At 47.5% G+C, this 18,709-nt stretch overlaps 1 protein-coding gene across 1 annotated transcript in view; it reads right to left on the bottom strand.

Annotated features, from left to right (window-relative positions):
- The window catches only part of ptprja (protein tyrosine phosphatase receptor type Ja), a 275,279-nt gene that overhangs the window by 178,584 nt on the left and 77,986 nt on the right, over nt 1-18,709 (bottom strand). The window contains exons 3-4 of the mRNA XM_070899743.1: nt 12,408-12,674; nt 8,473-8,733 (exon numbers count right to left, since the gene is read on the bottom strand). Coding sequence (XP_070755844.1) covers nt 8,473-8,733; nt 12,408-12,674 — 528 coding nt within the window. The remainder of the gene's footprint in view (nt 1-8,472; nt 8,734-12,407; nt 12,675-18,709) is intronic.

The following is an 18,709-nucleotide window of genomic DNA, read 5'->3' as shown; positions in this document are numbered from 1 at the left end:
TAAATATTTAGTCACTTTTCCTTTTCAAACTTACTACTGAATCTGCTTCCACCACTCTCAGGCAGTGCATTCCAGATCTGAGTATTCAAAGATTCCTCATGTTGCCTCTGGTCCTTTTGCAAATCGCAAGAAATCTGTGTCCCTCTGGTTACCGGCACTTCTGTCACTGGAAAGTGTTTCTGCTTATTTACTCTATCAAGACCATTCATGATTTTGAACACCTCGATCAAATGTCCTCTTAACCTTCTCTGTTCTAAGGAGAACAACGCTGGCTTCTCCAGTCTCTACACATAATGGACAGCCCTCACCCCTGGTACCATTCTAGGATAGCCTTCCTAAAGTGGGGTACCCACAATTGAACACAATACTGCAGCCTGTGATTTATAAAATCAGGGTCATGGAGGAATTCTCATGAAACCAAAGTCCACACTGAGCCCTACTCCTACCTGTAGTATGAGAGACGTTGACCGAATCAGCTGGTGTACGATCTGACGCTAGTGTGAACACACTGAATGCGTATCTGGTTCCAGGGTTCAGTTGTGCCACGGTAATGGTGTCCTCAACAACAATGTGATCTGAAGGCGGATCTCCCCTTGTCTCCACCCTGTAGCTGTACCCAAGCTTGTGGTCGATTGGACGGTCCCAGCTCAGAGTAACTGAAGTTGTGTTTTGATTCAACACTCTTACATTGGTCACAGGATTTGGTTCTGCAAATATTAATCAGATGGTAGGAACAATATCAATCTCACACTGCCTCATGGTCCACTGCTGTCGATGATCCATGATAACCTGTGCAGAGTCAGCCCATATCATTCCAATTCCTTTACACGAGGCAGTCACTGCCAATCACAACCTAACTCTGGTTACTTCAATACTTCCTAACAAGTTGCTTTGTAACACTGCAGCCAATTTCAGCTTCCCCCTCAACTTCCCTTGTGTACTCTTCCCTCAGTACTGATCGATCAATCATAACAGAGAATCATGAATGATACTACACAAGACAATAAAGGTCAACAACTTGTCTGGTTGGTCAATTGACTTATTCAGGGTTGACTCCTCAATGTCAACCTCAACAAACAGGTGACCAGCCCTACACGTATTCCTGATCACACTTTAGATGCTCATTGTCAGTGGACTAGCTCCTGTAGAAGACATTTCCCATCATCCGAGTCCTTCCACTGGGAGAGCTGGCAAACAGTGAATACATTTATCTGTCCCCTCTATCTACAAAATATCTTACAGAAATTTGACCATCACTGGTAAATAGTTCCATCAATTAATTAATGTATGGATCTGTAATTTCAAATTCAGTTTTAAATGTGGTTCACTGATGTTACGTATTAATGCTTGGGCATCACCAGACAACAGAGGACGCAGCGGTCAGAGGTCGTCGGGCAGTATGCATGTGGTATGTGTGCTTGGTCAACTGTATATAAGCTGGGTGTCTTTGTCACACAGGCACTCTTGGGATGGAATAAAGATGGATCAGGTTGCACCTGAGTGAGCTTACAGTAACCAGACTCGAGTCATTACAACTGATACATTCTCAAGGAGCACTTTCTCCTCTCCAGTGTGCCCTAACTCAGGAAACCCCCTTTCAGCTGTTTCACCACCTTGTTTTTTTCCATGCCTTGAAAAGTCTGTTTCAGACCCTTCTCTGAACATTGTTTTGCATCCACTAAACTGCTTTTCCCCTTAGCCACTCGTGCCAGGTGCTTACACCTGGTCTGCCAGCCTGCACACATGTTTCAGACATTTCTCGGCACAGGAACAGCATTATAGAAAAGCAAGTAGATTGCATAACTATGTAATGGACAAAGGTACTGTGCAGTGCGCACATCAACCTGATGTCAACCCTGAGATTATAAGCGCCCTCGTCTCTAAACATCTCCATTCCAAGTCGCTGGCAGAATCCAACAGTTTGATGCAACATCCGCTGGCCACAGCTGACTGTCACATGATCACAGGCTCCTCTTCACAGGTTACCTGTCTGTAGATGTTAATCATCTTTACTGCAGTTTGTGACCAATAAACCATTGCCTGCCTCTCAGTTGAACAACTTTTGTAACGGCCTTATCAACTCATGGGGCTAGAACCTCCACTTTTGTGGTTATCGCCTTTGCGGTATGGGCGGTAAAAAAGGGTTTTCAGATCGCCGAGTCTCCACTTTTGAAAATGGGCGTCACCAAGAGTGATGTAAAATGGGCGGTAGCGTTAAATTTTTTTGACCTTCTGCCGTAAAGTTTGGCGTCCTTAGCAATGGCATGGCAACGCTTGATTCCCGCGATTCTGGAGGTCAAAGGTCACCATGACATGCGCAGGAGAGAGAGAGAGAGAGAGAGAGAGCTGGAGCTCATCGGGACTGAAGACGTGTCTGGGTGTGGTGTGGCTGCTTTGGGAGGAAGGAGGGAGAATTTAGAGCTTCACAGCAAGTAGGCAAACAAAAAGTAGGTGTTACCAGCCACATATTTGACTGAATTTGGCCTATAATGGAGAGAGAAGAGGAGGCATCACTGTGGAGTCTGACGCTGGAGAGAGCAGTGACCTGGGAGAGGAGCACATTGGAGGGTGCAAAAGAGCCAGGAGGTTCTCGGATGAGGCAAATGCCTCCCTCCTGCTGGAGGTCGAGTTACGCTGGGGTGATTTGACAGAGAGAGGGCGTGGGAAGCCCACCCCAAAGGCAGACCAGAAGATATGGACAGAGATAACAGAGGTGGTCTCGTCGACGACCAATGAGGTGCATGAGGGCAACCAATGCCGCAATCGATGGAACGACCTTGTGGGATCCGCAAGAGTAAGTATTACATTGATTTACGTGTACTTATGTATTTATATAATTTGATTTGTAACAGTCATGAGTGCCTATCAGATGTGAAGTCTTGCACTTCTACCGGGAATGTTTTACTCGAAGCCTGCGGTCACAGTGTACGTCTTTAGGTAAAGAATGATAATAATCATAATAATCATGATTACATTTGTTGGTTATGTATTGTATCAGTGTCTGTGATAGCACCTAGCAATGATCTCCCACAATGATCTCATGCCATGTCGTCCTGTCACCTTTTACAGAAGAAGCTATCGACGATGAGGTCCGTGCAGAGGTGAATGGGTGGGGGGCCACCAGTCCCCAGCGACATCACAGAGGTGGAGGAGCGGGTGCTCACACTCGTGGGGAAGCATCCCCGGACAGCCACGGATGCATCTGCAGACCCTGAAGTGATGCCACGTGAGTAAAGCTGGCACCATTGAGTCATATAAAGTCTATAGATGTCACACCCACTCATATCCGAACAATCATATCTGATAGATGATTTCTAAAATGGTCATCGAAATAATGTCGGCCTAATGACAATCATTGCACTGCACAATGTGTTGATGGTCATGAAATGTGATGACTGATGATTTTGATAGCAATGGTGCTTTTGTCGTGCATATGCAGTGTGTAGCGTTGGACTCACCTCGTCACCCGAGCATCCCCTTCTCCTCTAATGACCTCATTTGTGTTTTGCAATTCAGCCAGTGGCATGGCCCCAGGCAAGAGCACAGAAGCCAGAAGGTGGGGAGCGCGGGGCAGGAGTCGGCGGACAGTCCTACTACATCTGGTGCTGAGGAGCTCCGATTGTCACCCGTCAATCCGCTGGGTCTGTTCTCCACGGATGAGAGCCCGGACTTCGAAGAACCTGCATCGCCACGCTCCAGAACCCATTCTACCCCAAGGCCATCTAATGGTCCTCCGGTCTTTCCCGCCGCCACTCTGGAGGTACCGGCTGCAAGTACCTCGCCACAGGGATTGGTCCCCAGGATGGTGCCGACCCCGCGAAGGCCTTGTGAACGCGGCAGGTGTGTTCCACGGGCGCGACGAGAGCGGAGAGATGGTACAGTTGTCCAGGAGGACTGTAGATATTGGTGATCAGCTCATCGAAGCATTGGGGGGCATATCTCGACAGCTGGCCACCATGACCGAGTACATTCCGCGCATGGCAGAGGTCCTGGATGCGATAGCCAGGAACACTGTTGCCACAGGCCTCCTAGTGGTCCCCGAGCGCGGCACTCCACCCCTAGGTTCCGCAGCACCACTGCGAACGACAGACGAGAGCAAAGACCAAGATCCTGCTTCTGCATCAGAGAATGTTGCCCCTTCGGCACCCCCCGCTCACATACCCATCCAACCAACGCACGTGCCTTCATCCGCCCCAATGAGGCACCGCCTGAGGAGTTCCTCGGCCAGGCGCCGTGGAGCGATGCGGGGAAGGCGTAAAGGTGGGGAGAATAAGGGGAGTGGGGGAAGGAAAATGAGGTGCATGTCCGCAGGTGATGGCTGTGTTATATCTCCATCTTGGTGTTTGCAATTTGTTGTAATGTATGGGAGCTGGGGACCACGCTCCTGCTTTGCCTTTGTATTCTGTGTTGTTGGACATGTTGAACATGTGATTTATGTCAATGGTGGAAAAAGTGGGGTGTGGGCGGGGATTGTGTGTTATTGGCTGTGATACTTATGATTTCAGACCAATGTTGTATTAAATTTTTGTTATTGAACATAACCTTATTGCACATTGTCTCAGATAGCTGGACCATTACACAATGGTGATTCCTTACCATGAAAGGATTAAATACAACTTATCAACATAAACTTTAACTGACACCTAAGTGATGGGCACCATTGATGTCTGAGCTGCACACACACAGCAGTGTGTCAGCGTTGTCACACACATCAGCGCTCTTTCAGGAAAATCGTTCAGATAGCACTTCCTCACGCAAGAGAGGGATTTAACAAATGCCAGTCACACCGCTGGCGTTCATTCCGGTTCGTTCCACTTTCTGTGGGCGGTATTTGGGCGAGCGATATTGTGGGCGAAATGTACGCGAGGTGATGAAATTGACGATGGCCGATCTCCATGGCAGCTAGTTTGCGTAAATATGCTCTTTATGACAAAACAGTGGGCAGGCGTTAATTTTGAATCCCGGCATTAATTCCGTGCGGAAAGTAATGCTGGACGATATTATGGGCGTTGATTTTGCCTAAAAAAAGTGGGCAGGCGGTAATATTTTTTCCCAGCGTTAGGCACATGGGGAAAGTCATGCTTACCGATAAAATGCCTAAAAATGCCCATGAGATTCCATTTTGTGCCAAAATGGGCGCTCTATGGACATTATACGTCATTTCAGCGATAAAATGGGTGTTAAGTGGGCATTAAGCATGCAAGAAATGTGGAGGTTCTAGCCCATGATTTCAACAGTGTTGATTCCACACAACTGCACATTTATCATATCTGTTCCATCTATGCCATTTTTGTGAAATGTATTCCCACGTGCTCCATTGCAGACATTATTCTTAAGTGATATGTAGCGTTGTCCATTTTTGTTTTCGGAACCCTTCTATGGAACACCTTGGGACATTTTCCTACGTTAAAGGCATCAGGTAAATAAATGCAAGTGTCGATGTTGTGGTTTTCTGTGCCAAATGTATCAGGGAGCCAAAGGGTCCAATGTTGGTGAGAAATGGTTACACCACCAAGCTATTAGTTACTAAAACTTTGCTGTAATTTGCTGCAAATATACAAAGATACGAACAATGACGGACAGGTAAAGACCGCCTGCACCATCCAGACTGTCCCACACAATTGCAATATCTCCATCCCACCCAAAACCAGATGAACTTTAAATCCAAGCCCAATTTTGGGGGAAAAAATCTGACAAATTCTTCTCTGACCCATCTCGGTGATTAAACCTAGCAGAAGATCACTCGGACGCTGAATTCCTTGAAGTACCTACCTTTAGCAAGAGGTGAGGTCTGTCGAAATTGAACCAGCTCCAGCTCTCGCTTGAAGGAATTCTGTGAGTCGGCGTCCACTGCACGAGACAGCAGCCCGTTCCAGAGGTGCACGATTCTCTGGGAAAAGTACCACCTCCTGACATCTAACCTAGATCTGGCCTTACACAGCTTCAAATTGTGAGCCCCGAGTCCTCCCTTACCTGTTTAATTGCAACAGTCAACTGGAACACAATCTATTCCATTCATCAACTAATAAACCTCAATCAGATCACCCCCATTCTATGCTTACAGCCCCCTCTTTTAGCCTTGCTTAATAACTAAGGTGTGTTATACTGGAAATTAGTCTTGTGGCCCTGCATTGCACCCGTCCCACTCATCTTCTCTCCTCGTACCTCTGCTACTACCCCAATGGATTCCCATGTCAAAGCAATATCCACTCACCAACCATATTTTGACACCACAGCCTGCCAAGTCAGATACATTAGTCTATCCCATTTCAAATACCACATTTCTCAACAATGTTACATGTACACACAATATGCACCTCTTCTATCTGAGAGGTTGCCAATAAACCAGATACACCGTACAGCAGTCAGTAACAGAGTTCACCAAGCTTTCTACTAATGCCAATCTTGCACCTTCCAAAAACCTCTCATCAAACCATTTGAGTCATTCCACAGACAGTTAGGGTTCTCAATTCCTTTGGAGCAGACCATTTGTTGGCTGTATCCATCCAGGCACACAGTCCATTAAGGTAGAGTTCCAGAAATGGTTTCACTTACTTGTGAATTGGTTTATAACTACAGCTTCACTCTTCACATCACCAGAAACAATGGTAGTCACAGAGATGGTATAGTTGGTTCCAGCTTCCAAGTCTGTTATTGTGGTGGAATTTGTACGTTCAATAACAGAGCCATTTCCATTAGAAGAACTGTATATAATGCTAAAGTTGTATTGAGTGACATTCATGCCTGTCGGTTTCCCCAAGCTCAGAGAGATTGAACTGTTGGTAATGCTGGTCACTGTAATAACTCCAGGCTTGGAAGGAACTGTTAGAGGAAAGTTACACACAGAACACAATGATACTGAACGGAATACTTCAAAACCATCCAAGTTGTGGGTCAGGGTCAAATCACCAAATGTTCCCAACTGACAAATGGATGCAAAAGCAATTTGCCCACTTTGGAGATATAAATATCCAAGGGGTTAGTGAATCAGCATTAAACTAAAGAAAGAACCAAGGTGCTCATTCTTTTGAATATATATCACTCATCAACAGTTTCCCCAAACCCGCCAATAATTCCGAGGCTGGGCAGCTCTGCACATGGTGTTCACAGCAATGTGCAGGATGGGTACAAATAGCAAGAACTTACTGTCCTTTGGTGTTGACATAAGTGCTATCACTTCAGCACCAGCCCATCGTCTTCATCAATAAACCAGCAGCTACACACATTTGTGACAGATTTTTCCAATCCCCTCCCAGTTACAGGGATTATCCCCATTACGCTCCTTTACTGGGAGAGCTGACAAGCTGCAAACAAATGAGTTTGACAAAGGTGAATTGCATCTGATGAATGTTGTTCTTCACGGTGCTATGGATTCTCCATGCATCACAGAAGTTAATCCAGGCTTGCATTCATTGTGTGGCATGATGTACGAATTCCATTTCACATTAGAGACCTCGGTTAGTTTTACACACCATGTTCTGTTGCTGATTTGTACAGAAGCCCTGGTCAGATGCAAAACAGCTCGTCTGGTTAGCTCAGGAATCAAAATCCTAAAATCCTTCACAAGCAGCCTTTGCGGTACAAGAGCAGATCGGCAAGATGGTTCTTGGTACACGCAAGATGCACTTCGTGCAAGATTTCATTCCCTTGAGCTTCCCATGAGGAAAGACTCATTTGTTTTCTTAGCGAATTCCTTTGGCCTACGACCCAATTTGGCTGGTCCAGTTACATTTCTGAATTTAGACCCTTTCTACCTACTAATATACACGGCATCCAACATTATTTGGATCACAATTCTAGAAGATTGAAAGTCTAATGACATCAGTCGCATGAATTTTCAACTTGATGTTTTCATTCTGTTCAGGGGTATTCTCTTATTTAGGATTGAGTAAGAAGAGACTCTCTCCAGTTTAACCATCTATCATAGGAGGAGGACATTCTGTCCATTGTCTCACAGCCGGCTCTTTGGTACAGCTATCCAACTCGTTCCCCACAGCCCTGCAACTTTTCCCCCTTCATATAGTTAGCCACTTTCCCTTTTAAAACTTACTACTGAATCTGCTTCCACCACTCTCAGGCAGTGCATTCCAGATCTGAGTATTCAAAGATTCCTCATGTTGCCTCTGGTCCTTTTGCAAATCGCAAGAAATCTGTGTCCCTCTGGTTACCGGCACTTCTGTCACTGGAAAGTTTTTCTGCTTATTTACTCTATCAAGACCATTCATGATTTTGAACACCTCGATCAAATGTCCTCTTAACCTTCTCTGTTCTAAGGAGAACAACCCTGGCTTTTCCAGTCTCTACACATAATGGACAGCCCTCACCCCTGGTACCATTCTAGGATAGCCTTCCTAAAGTGGGGTACCCAGAATTGAACACAACACTGCAGCTGAGCCTAACCTGTGTTTTTTAAAATCTGGGTCATTGAGGAATTCTCATGAAACCCAAGTCCACACTGAGCCCTACTCCTACCTGTAGTATGAGAGACGGTGACCGGATCTGCTGGTGTACGATCTGGCGCTAGTGTGAACACACTGAATGCGTATCTGGTTCCAGGGTTCAGGTGTGCCACGGTAATGGTGTCCTCAACAACAATGTGATCTGAAGGTGGATCTCCCCTTGTCTCCACCCTGTATGTATACTCAGGCTTGTGGTCGATTGGACGGTCCCAGCTCAGAGTAACTGAGGTGGTGTTCTGATTCAAAACTTTTACATTGGTCACAGGATTCGGTTCTGCAAATATAAATGAGATGTTAAGAATAATATCAATCTCACACTGCCTCATCGTCCACTGCCGTCAATGATCCATGATAACCTGTGCAGAATCAGTCCATATCATTCCAATTCCTTTCGGCTGTGCTGGCATTGCCAATCACAACCATCACATCAATGACCTAAATGTGGCTATTTAATACTTCCTTAAAAAGATTGCTTAAAACAATGCAACCCCTTTCAATCTTCCTAATTAATCATAATCATCAATGGTATTTTACAAGCCAAAAAGTTGAATAAGTTGGCTGGTTGGTCAATTGATTCATTCAGGATTGACGCTTCAAGGTTTCCAGAATCTCAAACCGCAGAAGTCACTTGAGCCATTAAACCATTTGTAGAGTTGTGATCATCTACAGGTTTGCAATACTTCCTTCACAATGTAAATGCTGGACTGCTCAGGACATGGTGCTCACAACCCAGAAGAATGCAGTGTTCTTCAATGTGTGGTTAAATGTTACCAGTTGAGCATCAGGACACCATCGCTATCAAAAACAGGTCACCAATCCTACAGAGGTTTCTTATTACACTTTTGATTCCTCATTGACAGTGGACTTCCACCTGCAGAAGACCTTTCCCCATTCATCATATCCACGCACTCGGAGAGCTGGCAAACAATGAACAAATTTATTTGACCTCTCCATCTGGAATTTAAAATTCAGTTGTAAATGTGATTCACTGATCCTATTTCTTGTGTTCTTATTCTTAAGCACCAATTAATGAATGGAGGTTTCCTCCCTCGTAACCATCTAACAAGATCATGGAAGTCCTCACATCAAGCTTGAGGCCAGATTTACCAATACCTCCAACTTGTAGTGAAAGATCTGATGCGCGATTGATGTGTTATCTGCTGATGGTGTGACACATTGAGCATGTAACTTGTTTTAGGGTTCTGTCTCACAATAATGATTTTGAGAGTCTGTAATTGAAGAATTGTATTGTTTCCATCCTCTACTTGTAAAGCTCTTAATCAGGTGTGGTGTCCCATTCCAGTTACTAAAGTGATCTCGAGCTTCACAATGACATTATTTGGAGGTGCTGGATATTACATCTGAATATTGATGCACGACTTTTACTACACCAACAGTCAATCCTCATTTCCTTCTAACAGTGACATCACTCGTCGATTCCACTGTAAGTGTTTCAATATTATCACATCACTACAAAATAAAACGCTAACAATGGCCAACTTCCGCAGTAAGATCCAAATTGAAAAAAGACCAACTCCCTTCTTAGTGTGTTGAGAGGTCATGAGCCCTAATGCTAAAGACAACCCCAAGGTCTTTTCTTAGACTTTGTTGCACCTAAAATGACACCTCTCTACATTAATGCCTTTAAGCAGAGAGGGCAAATTGAGAAAAAAATACTGTTTGTTCCAACTGTGAATTGCACCAATGGACTTTGCAATAATTATGGTCTCTATCAAGAATGGTGACAATGAAAGTGTATCAATCAAGCCACTTCGACCTCTTTTGGAAATGTGCCCAAAAGATGTTATGGAAATAGTAGGGGCTTGGTCCATTCTGCATCTAATTGTTTCTAATACAAACACACGTTACTTTTAACCCACTTCTTCCACACAAGAGGTATGGAACAGAATGTGGAGATGGGACGATTTCTGAAGACCTGAAATAAACTTATCAACCACCCCACTTGGAAAATAGACCATCATGATTTTCTTTAGAACTTAACAAATACACAGGATTCTCAAACAAATACCTCATATTTGGGCACTTGGACATCTGTCTTTCTGTATGGGGTGTGCTAACCTAGCATGAAAACATTATTCGATAAAGGTTAACTGGGACACTGACACTCCGGCATGGAAGATGCAAGGCTGAGATAGCTGTGCCCAGTTTCTGATGTTCTTGTTTAGAGTGTACATTTTTAGTATTACATTGACGTTACAGTAATAACCTCCATTTATACAGGCTAGAGTTTGAAGAGTTGAAGGTGAGGGAGGGAACTTTGGCTGGAGGAGCTAGGGAGGATCAAGGTCATGGAGGGATCTGAATAAGGATTTTGAAATTTATGAAAATGAAAATCAGGCTGTTCCTGGAATGGATGCCGCCAGTTTTATGCCCATGCCACAAGTTGAAATTTTACCCCATCATGTCTCCAGCAGTATCCCCGACAATCCCCTACAGTCACAGGTTAATCAAAGTGTTTGAGGGGTCAAGCCATTCCATTCAATTACAAGACCCCTGTGGGGCCCAATACGATGCCTGTTTCTTTAGCAGCTGGATTATTGAATCACTGGGATGAATGAGCACCCACATGTAATTAATAGAAATATATTCAAAAATGTTTCTTATATCTTGGCAAAATTGCAGCCAGAGTCTTAAATTTAAAACAAAACTACAGTCTAATATAGTGTTACTTTTTCTTGAAGTCAAGGACATCAGGTGGTATAAATATGACACAACCAAAAAGGCAGAGTACAGTCATAAGGTTTTTCTATTCAATCCTGGGTCCGAATATATTTAACTTGACATTAGGTGGGTAACAGCACAAAGTGCTTGGTAGATTGGCGAGGTACACTTTTGGAAGTGCCCAGTAAATCTGAACCTAACCAATATAGAGAGTGTAAAATATCTAATAACAGAACTGCAATAACTTTAGCCATTCCACAAGTTGAAAATTTCAACCAAATGTGGGTTGTGTCCATGCTCACAAGCAATTAGGTTTCACGTCAAAAATTGACCAGGAGTTTCCGCATGATTGCCACATACATAGCAGCTTAATCTGGGCAGAATCAAATCAAATAGTGCAAAAGAGTTTGGAATTTTAAGCGCAAGTGAGTTGTGCCCATAACTACTTCATGCTCAAGTATCTTTTACGCCAGTTCAACAGTCCTTTCATTTGAACCAGTCACTGCCCACACAACTGGACACGTGCCAGGTCAGAAAGGCGAGTTTCCACCGATTGTGCTCGTTTGGGGGATCTCACCACATTGGGCCCAGATACTCATGGTTACATGAATCCAGCATTAATCATCTGAAAGCAGTCAACTGAAGCCACAGATCTGCCCTGCTGCTGCAGAAATCATCAATTAGTTTAAGCAGAGGAAGTGCTTACCTTGTGGTCTCCAGCCTCATTGTAAAGGAACATTTTTTCCCTTACCTTGTATATTACCCCACCCTAGCACCTTGAAGCCCCATTGGCTCTGTTCCAGTCACAAATTCATTACGTGCGAGTACACTGCTCGATTGCACTGATTCATGGGAGATTTTACATTCGAGCTTATGCTAATAAGAACATAAGAAATCGGAGCACGAGTCAGCATACGGCCCCTCGAGCCTGCTCCGCCATTCAATAAGATCATGGCTGATCTGATCATGGACTCAGCTCCACTTCCCCGCCCGCTCCCCATAACCCTTCACTCCCTTATCGCCCCCAAATTTGTCTATCTCCGCCTTAAACTTATTCAATGACCCAGCCTGCACAGCTCTCTGGGGCAGAGAATGCCACAGATTTACGACCCCGAGAGAAGAAATTCCTCCTCAGCTCAGTTTTAAATGGGCAGCCCCATAATGAGTCTGTGCAAAAAGTTGGGAGTAACTTCAGCACGGCACAACTGCCAATTGATGGGAGCAATTTGCCGATTATGCTCCTAACGGAAACTGTGCTTTACTTACTTGTAAATACACTTGTCGTTACAGGATGACTCATTGTCCCATTATGAAGATTAGTCACGACAGTGATAATGTAATTGGTTCCTGGAACTAAGTCAGTTATTGTGGTGAAGTTTGTAGTTTCTACAGTGGAGATATTTTCAATGGAAGAACCGTATGTAATGGTGAAGTTGTATTCGGTGACATTCAGGTCTGCAGGTCTGTCCCAGCTCAGAGAAATGGAAGTGTTGGTGATGTTCACCACCACAATATTTCCAGGATTTGCACCAGCTGTTTGAAACAAAATACTGGATGTTATACAATCACTAAAACCATAGCATGTAACTCAATGCTTCATTCGCAATTGACACAATATTGCAAAAAAGTGTTGTTCACTTCACAGACACACATCCTTCGTAAACCCCAAACAAACATGACATGAAGATCCTTCATTTTAAGTGGAGTGCCTCTTCATGTAGTTGCTGTATCCATAAACAACGGCAGCATCACGTGCAATAGTGCAAACACTACTCTGATCTCAAAGCCTACATGATGTGTCTGACTGACAATTCATCTCCTTGCTCATTTGCTGCCTTCACTTTAACTCCGTAAGCTTTTAAAATCTCAAAATCCCAGGGAGCAGTTAGCAAACCAGAGTCATGAGCCAATGATTCCTGACAGCTTTCTAACATTCCCCTCAAAGGAGAGATGCTGAACAACTCAATGAGCTCATCACCTGCAAGATGGTAATAACCAGCAATAGTTCAGCCCATCAATGTTCAGATAAGTGCTACAACTCTCTTGTTGTAATCAATTAAATCAAGTGCCCCCTGATTAAAGGGGGGGAGGGGGAACATACCAAACACTTTCAAACAAGTGCCCTCTTGTTTTAGTGCCCTCAAAAAACCCCACAAATTATACAAGTGACCCCTAGCTAAAAGGGAGGGTGCATTAAAACCGGCACAATAAACAAATTAACCTTTAGACAAAACATCAAATTAAAATTTGGTTGCCGGGGATGATGATGCACTCCAGTCCCTCCGGCACCCATCCCTCGCGGAAGGCCGTGAGCGTACCGGTGGACACCGTGTGCTCCATCTCCAGGGACACCCTGGCTCGGATGTAACCGCTGAAGAGAGGCAGGCAGTCGGGCTGAACGACCCCCTCGACCGGTTGAAGGCCCCCTTGGCCGTGCCCAGGGGCAGTCCTACGAGGAGGCCCTTGGACCTACCCGCTCCCCTCCGCACAGGGTGCCCAAAGATCAGGAGTGTGGGACTGAAGTGCAACCAGAATTTGAGGAGCAGCCCCTTCAAATAATGGAACAGGGGCTGAAACCTCCTCGTACATTCAATAAAAACATGGAACACGGACTCTTCCAGACTGCAGAAATTGCAGGTGGCCTGGGACCCCGTGAACCAACTTAAAAACTTATTGCACGGGACTGCTCCGTGCAACACCCTCCAGGCCAAGTCCCTGATAAATAGTGGGAGGACTCTCGTGTAGAGAGCACTCCACTGGGGACCCCCGCCTCCTCCGGACGGCAAGATGGTGCACCATGGCATTTCTGGGCGGCCAACGAGGAGGGCAAGCTGGAGAGTGTGCAAGAGCAGCCTGTACAGGAAAACCCTCTGTGCAGAACTGAAAGGCACGGAGGGGATTTCCCCAAGGAGGCTCAAGTTGTGAAGCGCCGGCTCCCGAGGGAGGTTTCGGGGCTTGGAACTTCAGGTCGAGCACACCAGCAAAAATCAGTAAACCAGCTGACTAACTTAGTAACTATGGCCCCAAGTCTCGCCATGATTTGCTGCTGATTTTTAGGAGCAACTGGTGTAGAACGGAGTATCTTAGAAATCGGAATTGACGCCATTTAGTTTGCTCCAGTTCTAGTCAGTTAGAACAGTTTCACTTTGGAACAGAATTTTTTTTTCAAAAGGGGGCGTGTCCGGCCACTTACGCCTGCTTTCAAAGGAGATGGGGGGGGGAAAGGAGATGGGGGGGGGAAGGAGATGGGGGGGGGAAGGAGATGGGGGGGGAAAGGAGATGGGGGGGGAAAGGAGATGGGGGGGAAAGGAGATGGGGGGGAAAGGAGATGGGGGGGGAAAGGAGATGGGGGGGGAAAGGAGATGGGGGGGGAAAGGAGATGGGGGGGGAAAGGAGATGGGGGGGGAAAGGAGATGGGGGGGGAAAGGAGATGGGGGGGAAGGCGATGGGGGGGGGAAGGCGATGGGGGAAAGGAGATGGGGGAAAGGAGATGGGGGGAAAGGAGATGGGGGGAAAGGAGATGGGGGGAAAGGAGATGGGGGGAAAGGAGATGGGGGGAAAGGAGATGGGGGGAAAGGAGATGGGGGGAAAGGAGATGGGGGGGGGAAAGGAGATGGCGGGGGGGGGGGGAGAAAAAGGGGGAGTGTGGCTGAACGGGCCGGGCCCGAGACTTCGGGCAGGGCCCGTCCCCAGCACCAGATTTACAGGTAGGTGGCGTTGGGTCTGGGGGAGCGCGGGTCGAGGTCGGGAGCGCGGGTCGAGTCGGGGGGGTGGTGTGAGGGAGGTCAGTTCGGTTCGGGTCGGGGGAGGGAGGTCAGGTCGGGGGGAGGGAGGTCAGGTAGGGTCCAGTCGGGGGGGGAGGGGCAGCGGGAGTCGGGTCGGTGTCGGTGTCGGGTCCGGAGGCGGGCGGCGGGAAGCGGGACTCGGGTCGGGTCCAGTCCGGTCCAGGGGCGGGGGGGGGAAGCGGGAGTCGGGTCGGTGTCGGGGTCGGGTCCGGTCCAGAGGTGGGGGGGGGGGGGGGGGGCGGGGGAGCGGGAGTCGGGTCAGGGCTAGTCCGGTCCAGGGGCGGGGGGGGGAAGCGGGAGTCGGGTCAGGGCTAGTCCGGTCCAGGGGCGGGGGGGGGGAAGCGGGAGTCGGGTCAGGGCTAGTCCGGTCCAGGGGCGGGGGGGGGAAGCGGGAGTCGGGTCAGGGCTAGTCCGGTCCAGGGGCGGGGGGGGGAAGCGGGAGTTGGATCGGTGTCGGGTCCGGTCCAGGGGCGGGGGGGGGGGGGGGGGGGAAGCGGGAGTTGGATCGGTGTCGGGTCCGGTCCAGAGGCAGATGGGGGGGGGGGGTAAAGCGGGAGTCGGATCGGTGTCGGGTCCGGTCCAGGGGCGGGGTGGGAAGTGGGAGTCGGATCGGTGTCGGGTCCGGTCCAGAGGCAGGGGGTGGGGGGGGGAAAGCGGGAGTCGGGTCGGTGTTGGGTCTGGTCCAGGGGCGGGGGGGGGGAAAGCGGGAGTCGGGTCGGTGTCGGGTCCGGTCCGGAGGCGGGGGGCGGGAAGCGGGAGTTGAGTCGGGTCGGGGGGGAGGAAGCAGGAGCTGGCTGTGGGAGGAGCCTTATTCACGCAGCCCCAGTGAGGCCATTGGGCCAGGGCTAGGGGCTGCGTGCTTCGGCCCCTCCCACACAGTCTTGGGCGCCTGGAGCTACTGCACATGCGTGCCCACTGTAGCGCGCATGTGCAGAGGTCCCGGCACTGTTTTCAGTGCAGGGACCTGGCTCCGCCCCCTACAGCTCCTGCTGCGCTGCGCCGAGCTGCAAACGACCTGCAGGGAGCTGGAGAATCTGGAAGTTTTTTTTAGGCGCACTTTGTGGCGCGAAAAACGCGCGCCCAGGTCGGGACTGCGCCGTTCTAGGCGCGGCTCGAAACTTGGGCCCATAGTGTGGCCTAAGTTTGGTGGTGGTGTGAGCTGTGAGGAGGATGCTAAGAGGCTGCAGGGTGACTTGGACAGGTTAGGTGAGTGGGCAAATGCATGGCAGATGCAGTATAATGTGGATAATTGTGAGGTTATCCACTTTGGTGGCAAAAACAGGAAAACAGATTATCTGAATGGTGACAGATTAGTAAAAGGGCAGGTGCAACGAGACCTGGGTGTCATGGTACATCAGTCATTGAAAGTTGGCATACAGGTACAGCAGTGGTGAAGGCGGCAAATGGCATGTTGGCCTTCATAGCTAGGGGATTTGAGTATAGGAGCAGGGAGGTCTTATTGAAGTTGTACAGAGCCTTGGTGAGGCCTCACCTAGAATATTGTGTTCAGCTTTGGTCTTCTAATCTGAGGAAGGACGTTCTTGCTATTGAGCGAGTACAGCGAAGGTTCACCAGACTGATTCCCGGGATGGCAGGACTGACATATGAGGAGAGACTGGATCAACTGGGCCTTTATTCACTGGAGTTTAGAAGAATGAGAGGGGATCTCATAGCAACATATAAAATTCTAACGGGATTGGACAGGTTAGAGGCAGGAAGAATGTTCCCATTGCTGGGGAGTTCTAGATGACAGTCTAAGAATAAGGGGTAAGCCATTTAGGACCGAAATGAGGAGAAACTTCTTCACTCAGAGAGGGGTTAACCTGTGGAATTCTCTACCACAGAAAGTTGTTGAGGCCAGTTCGTTAGATATATTCAAAAAGGAGTTAGATGTGGCCCTTACGGCCAAAGGGATCAAGGGGTATGGAGAGAAAGCAGGAAAGGGGTACTGAGGTGATGATCAGCCATGATCTTATTGAATGGTGATGCAGGCTCGAAGGGCCGAATGGCCTACTCCTGCACCTATTTTCAATGTTTCTATGTTTGCATCCACGGTTCGAATGGCGTGAGGTGCGCTGACTTTTTAGAACAGAAACGGCACCTATTATTTACCTTTGTATTCTCCACAAAGCAGCACCGACGTAGGGCCCTGGTGTAGCGCAGCAGAATGCTTCGGGGGCCGGGGTGGGGGGGGGGGGTGGTGCGGAGCCCAGTCCCGGCACTGAAAACAGTGTCAGGACCTCTGCACATGTGTGCTAGAGTGTGCGCGCATGTGCAGTAGCTCCTTGCCCTCAGATTCTGTGGGCGCACTGCAGGCTGTGTGGAAGGGGCCCAAAGCACGCCACTCCAAGCCCTGGCCGAATGGGCTCCCCGCCGCGGGGAACAAATGGCAATGTCAGTCATCGGAGACAGGAGATCCCGGGAACAGAGAGCCAAACAAGAAAGGGAGAAGGAGTTGGCAAAAGTGACCATCAAGAAGGAATTTGACTGAGACCATCGCGTGTTCCTTGGGATGTCTCAGAGATGTTCGGGGGAGCAGGGTAACAAGAAAGCAAAGAGATTGGGGCAAGACGTGAGTAGGATGGGACCTGGGCAGGCTCGTATGTTTAACGGTGCCCCACCACCCCCCTTCTCTCCCTCCCCCCCCCTCCTCCTCCTCAGCAGCCCGCTGCCTCCCCTTCACATAAAAGGTAGAACTTCTATTTGTTAATTAATTGCTTATTACTTTTTGTGCTTTGTAAGTCTTGGCGCTTTCCTTATATTTTTTATTTGTTATTGAATGCTTATTTTTGTGCTTTGTTTAATGCTTACTGCTTTAAATGTACTTATGCTTCTTTTATGTTGTTGTGAAGGTGTTTAGTGCTTTGGAAAATCCTCTAACTTCCCTTCCATCCGTCCCCCGACCCCCGCCCCATCTCTGGCCACCTGCGCCTGATTTCTAAAGTTTCCGCAAGGTTTTTCTGAGCATACAAAAGTGGGCACATACGCTGGCCTAAGTTAGTTTGGAGTAACTATTGGCTGTCTAAACTTGCTCAAATGGCCAAAACAGGCGTAAGTGGCTGGTAACGCCCCCTTTTGGAAAAAAAAACTGAACTAAAAAGAAACTGAACTAACTCACTGAAACTGGAGCAAACTAAATGGGAAGAATTGCGATTTTTAAGATACTCCAAAAAAAACTAGTTGCTCTAAAAAAAAATAGGAGCAACTCCTGGGGAAACTTGGCCCCATAAAAACAGGAGGTGTTGGACGTTTACAGAATTTCAGACAAAGAATCTCTGCCCAAAATGATGCTGTTTGAGCTGCTGTGTATTGCCAGTATTTCTGTATTTTTTTCTTTTTACCAACCCATTTATCTTCCCACATTTTTATTCCTCTTTTCTCCCAATTCACTTCTCTCTTTATGGGATCCCTTTTCCCTCATACAAGTATTTTTACTGAGACAGCTGAAAAACAGAAGAAAGAGAGGGTCTCAGCACTTGCACAATTTAATTAAACCCTTTCACTTTTATATGTCCAATTCCCCCACCCTATACAAATTCCAACTTATTCAAAACTCCACCACACACATCCAATTTTGCATTAAGTCCCACTCGCCCATCACCATTCAGTTTCTGTCCATCAATCCATTGAATTCCAAATCTACATACTCATTTACAAATCCCTCCATGGCTTCAGGCAATTCTACTTCTGCAACCTCTTCCATTATTCTCTCCCCATGTCCTTTCATCCTCCAACTTTGACCTTTTATGTATTTCTGGTCTATGTTTCTGGTAATATCTCCTA

The sequence above is a fragment of the Pristiophorus japonicus genome, chromosome 14, assembly GCF_044704955.1.
Source record: "Pristiophorus japonicus isolate sPriJap1 chromosome 14, sPriJap1.hap1, whole genome shotgun sequence".
Classification (NCBI taxonomy): domain Eukaryota; kingdom Metazoa; phylum Chordata; class Chondrichthyes; family Pristiophoridae; genus Pristiophorus; species Pristiophorus japonicus.
This window is presented reverse-complemented; position numbering and strand designations above follow the sequence as displayed.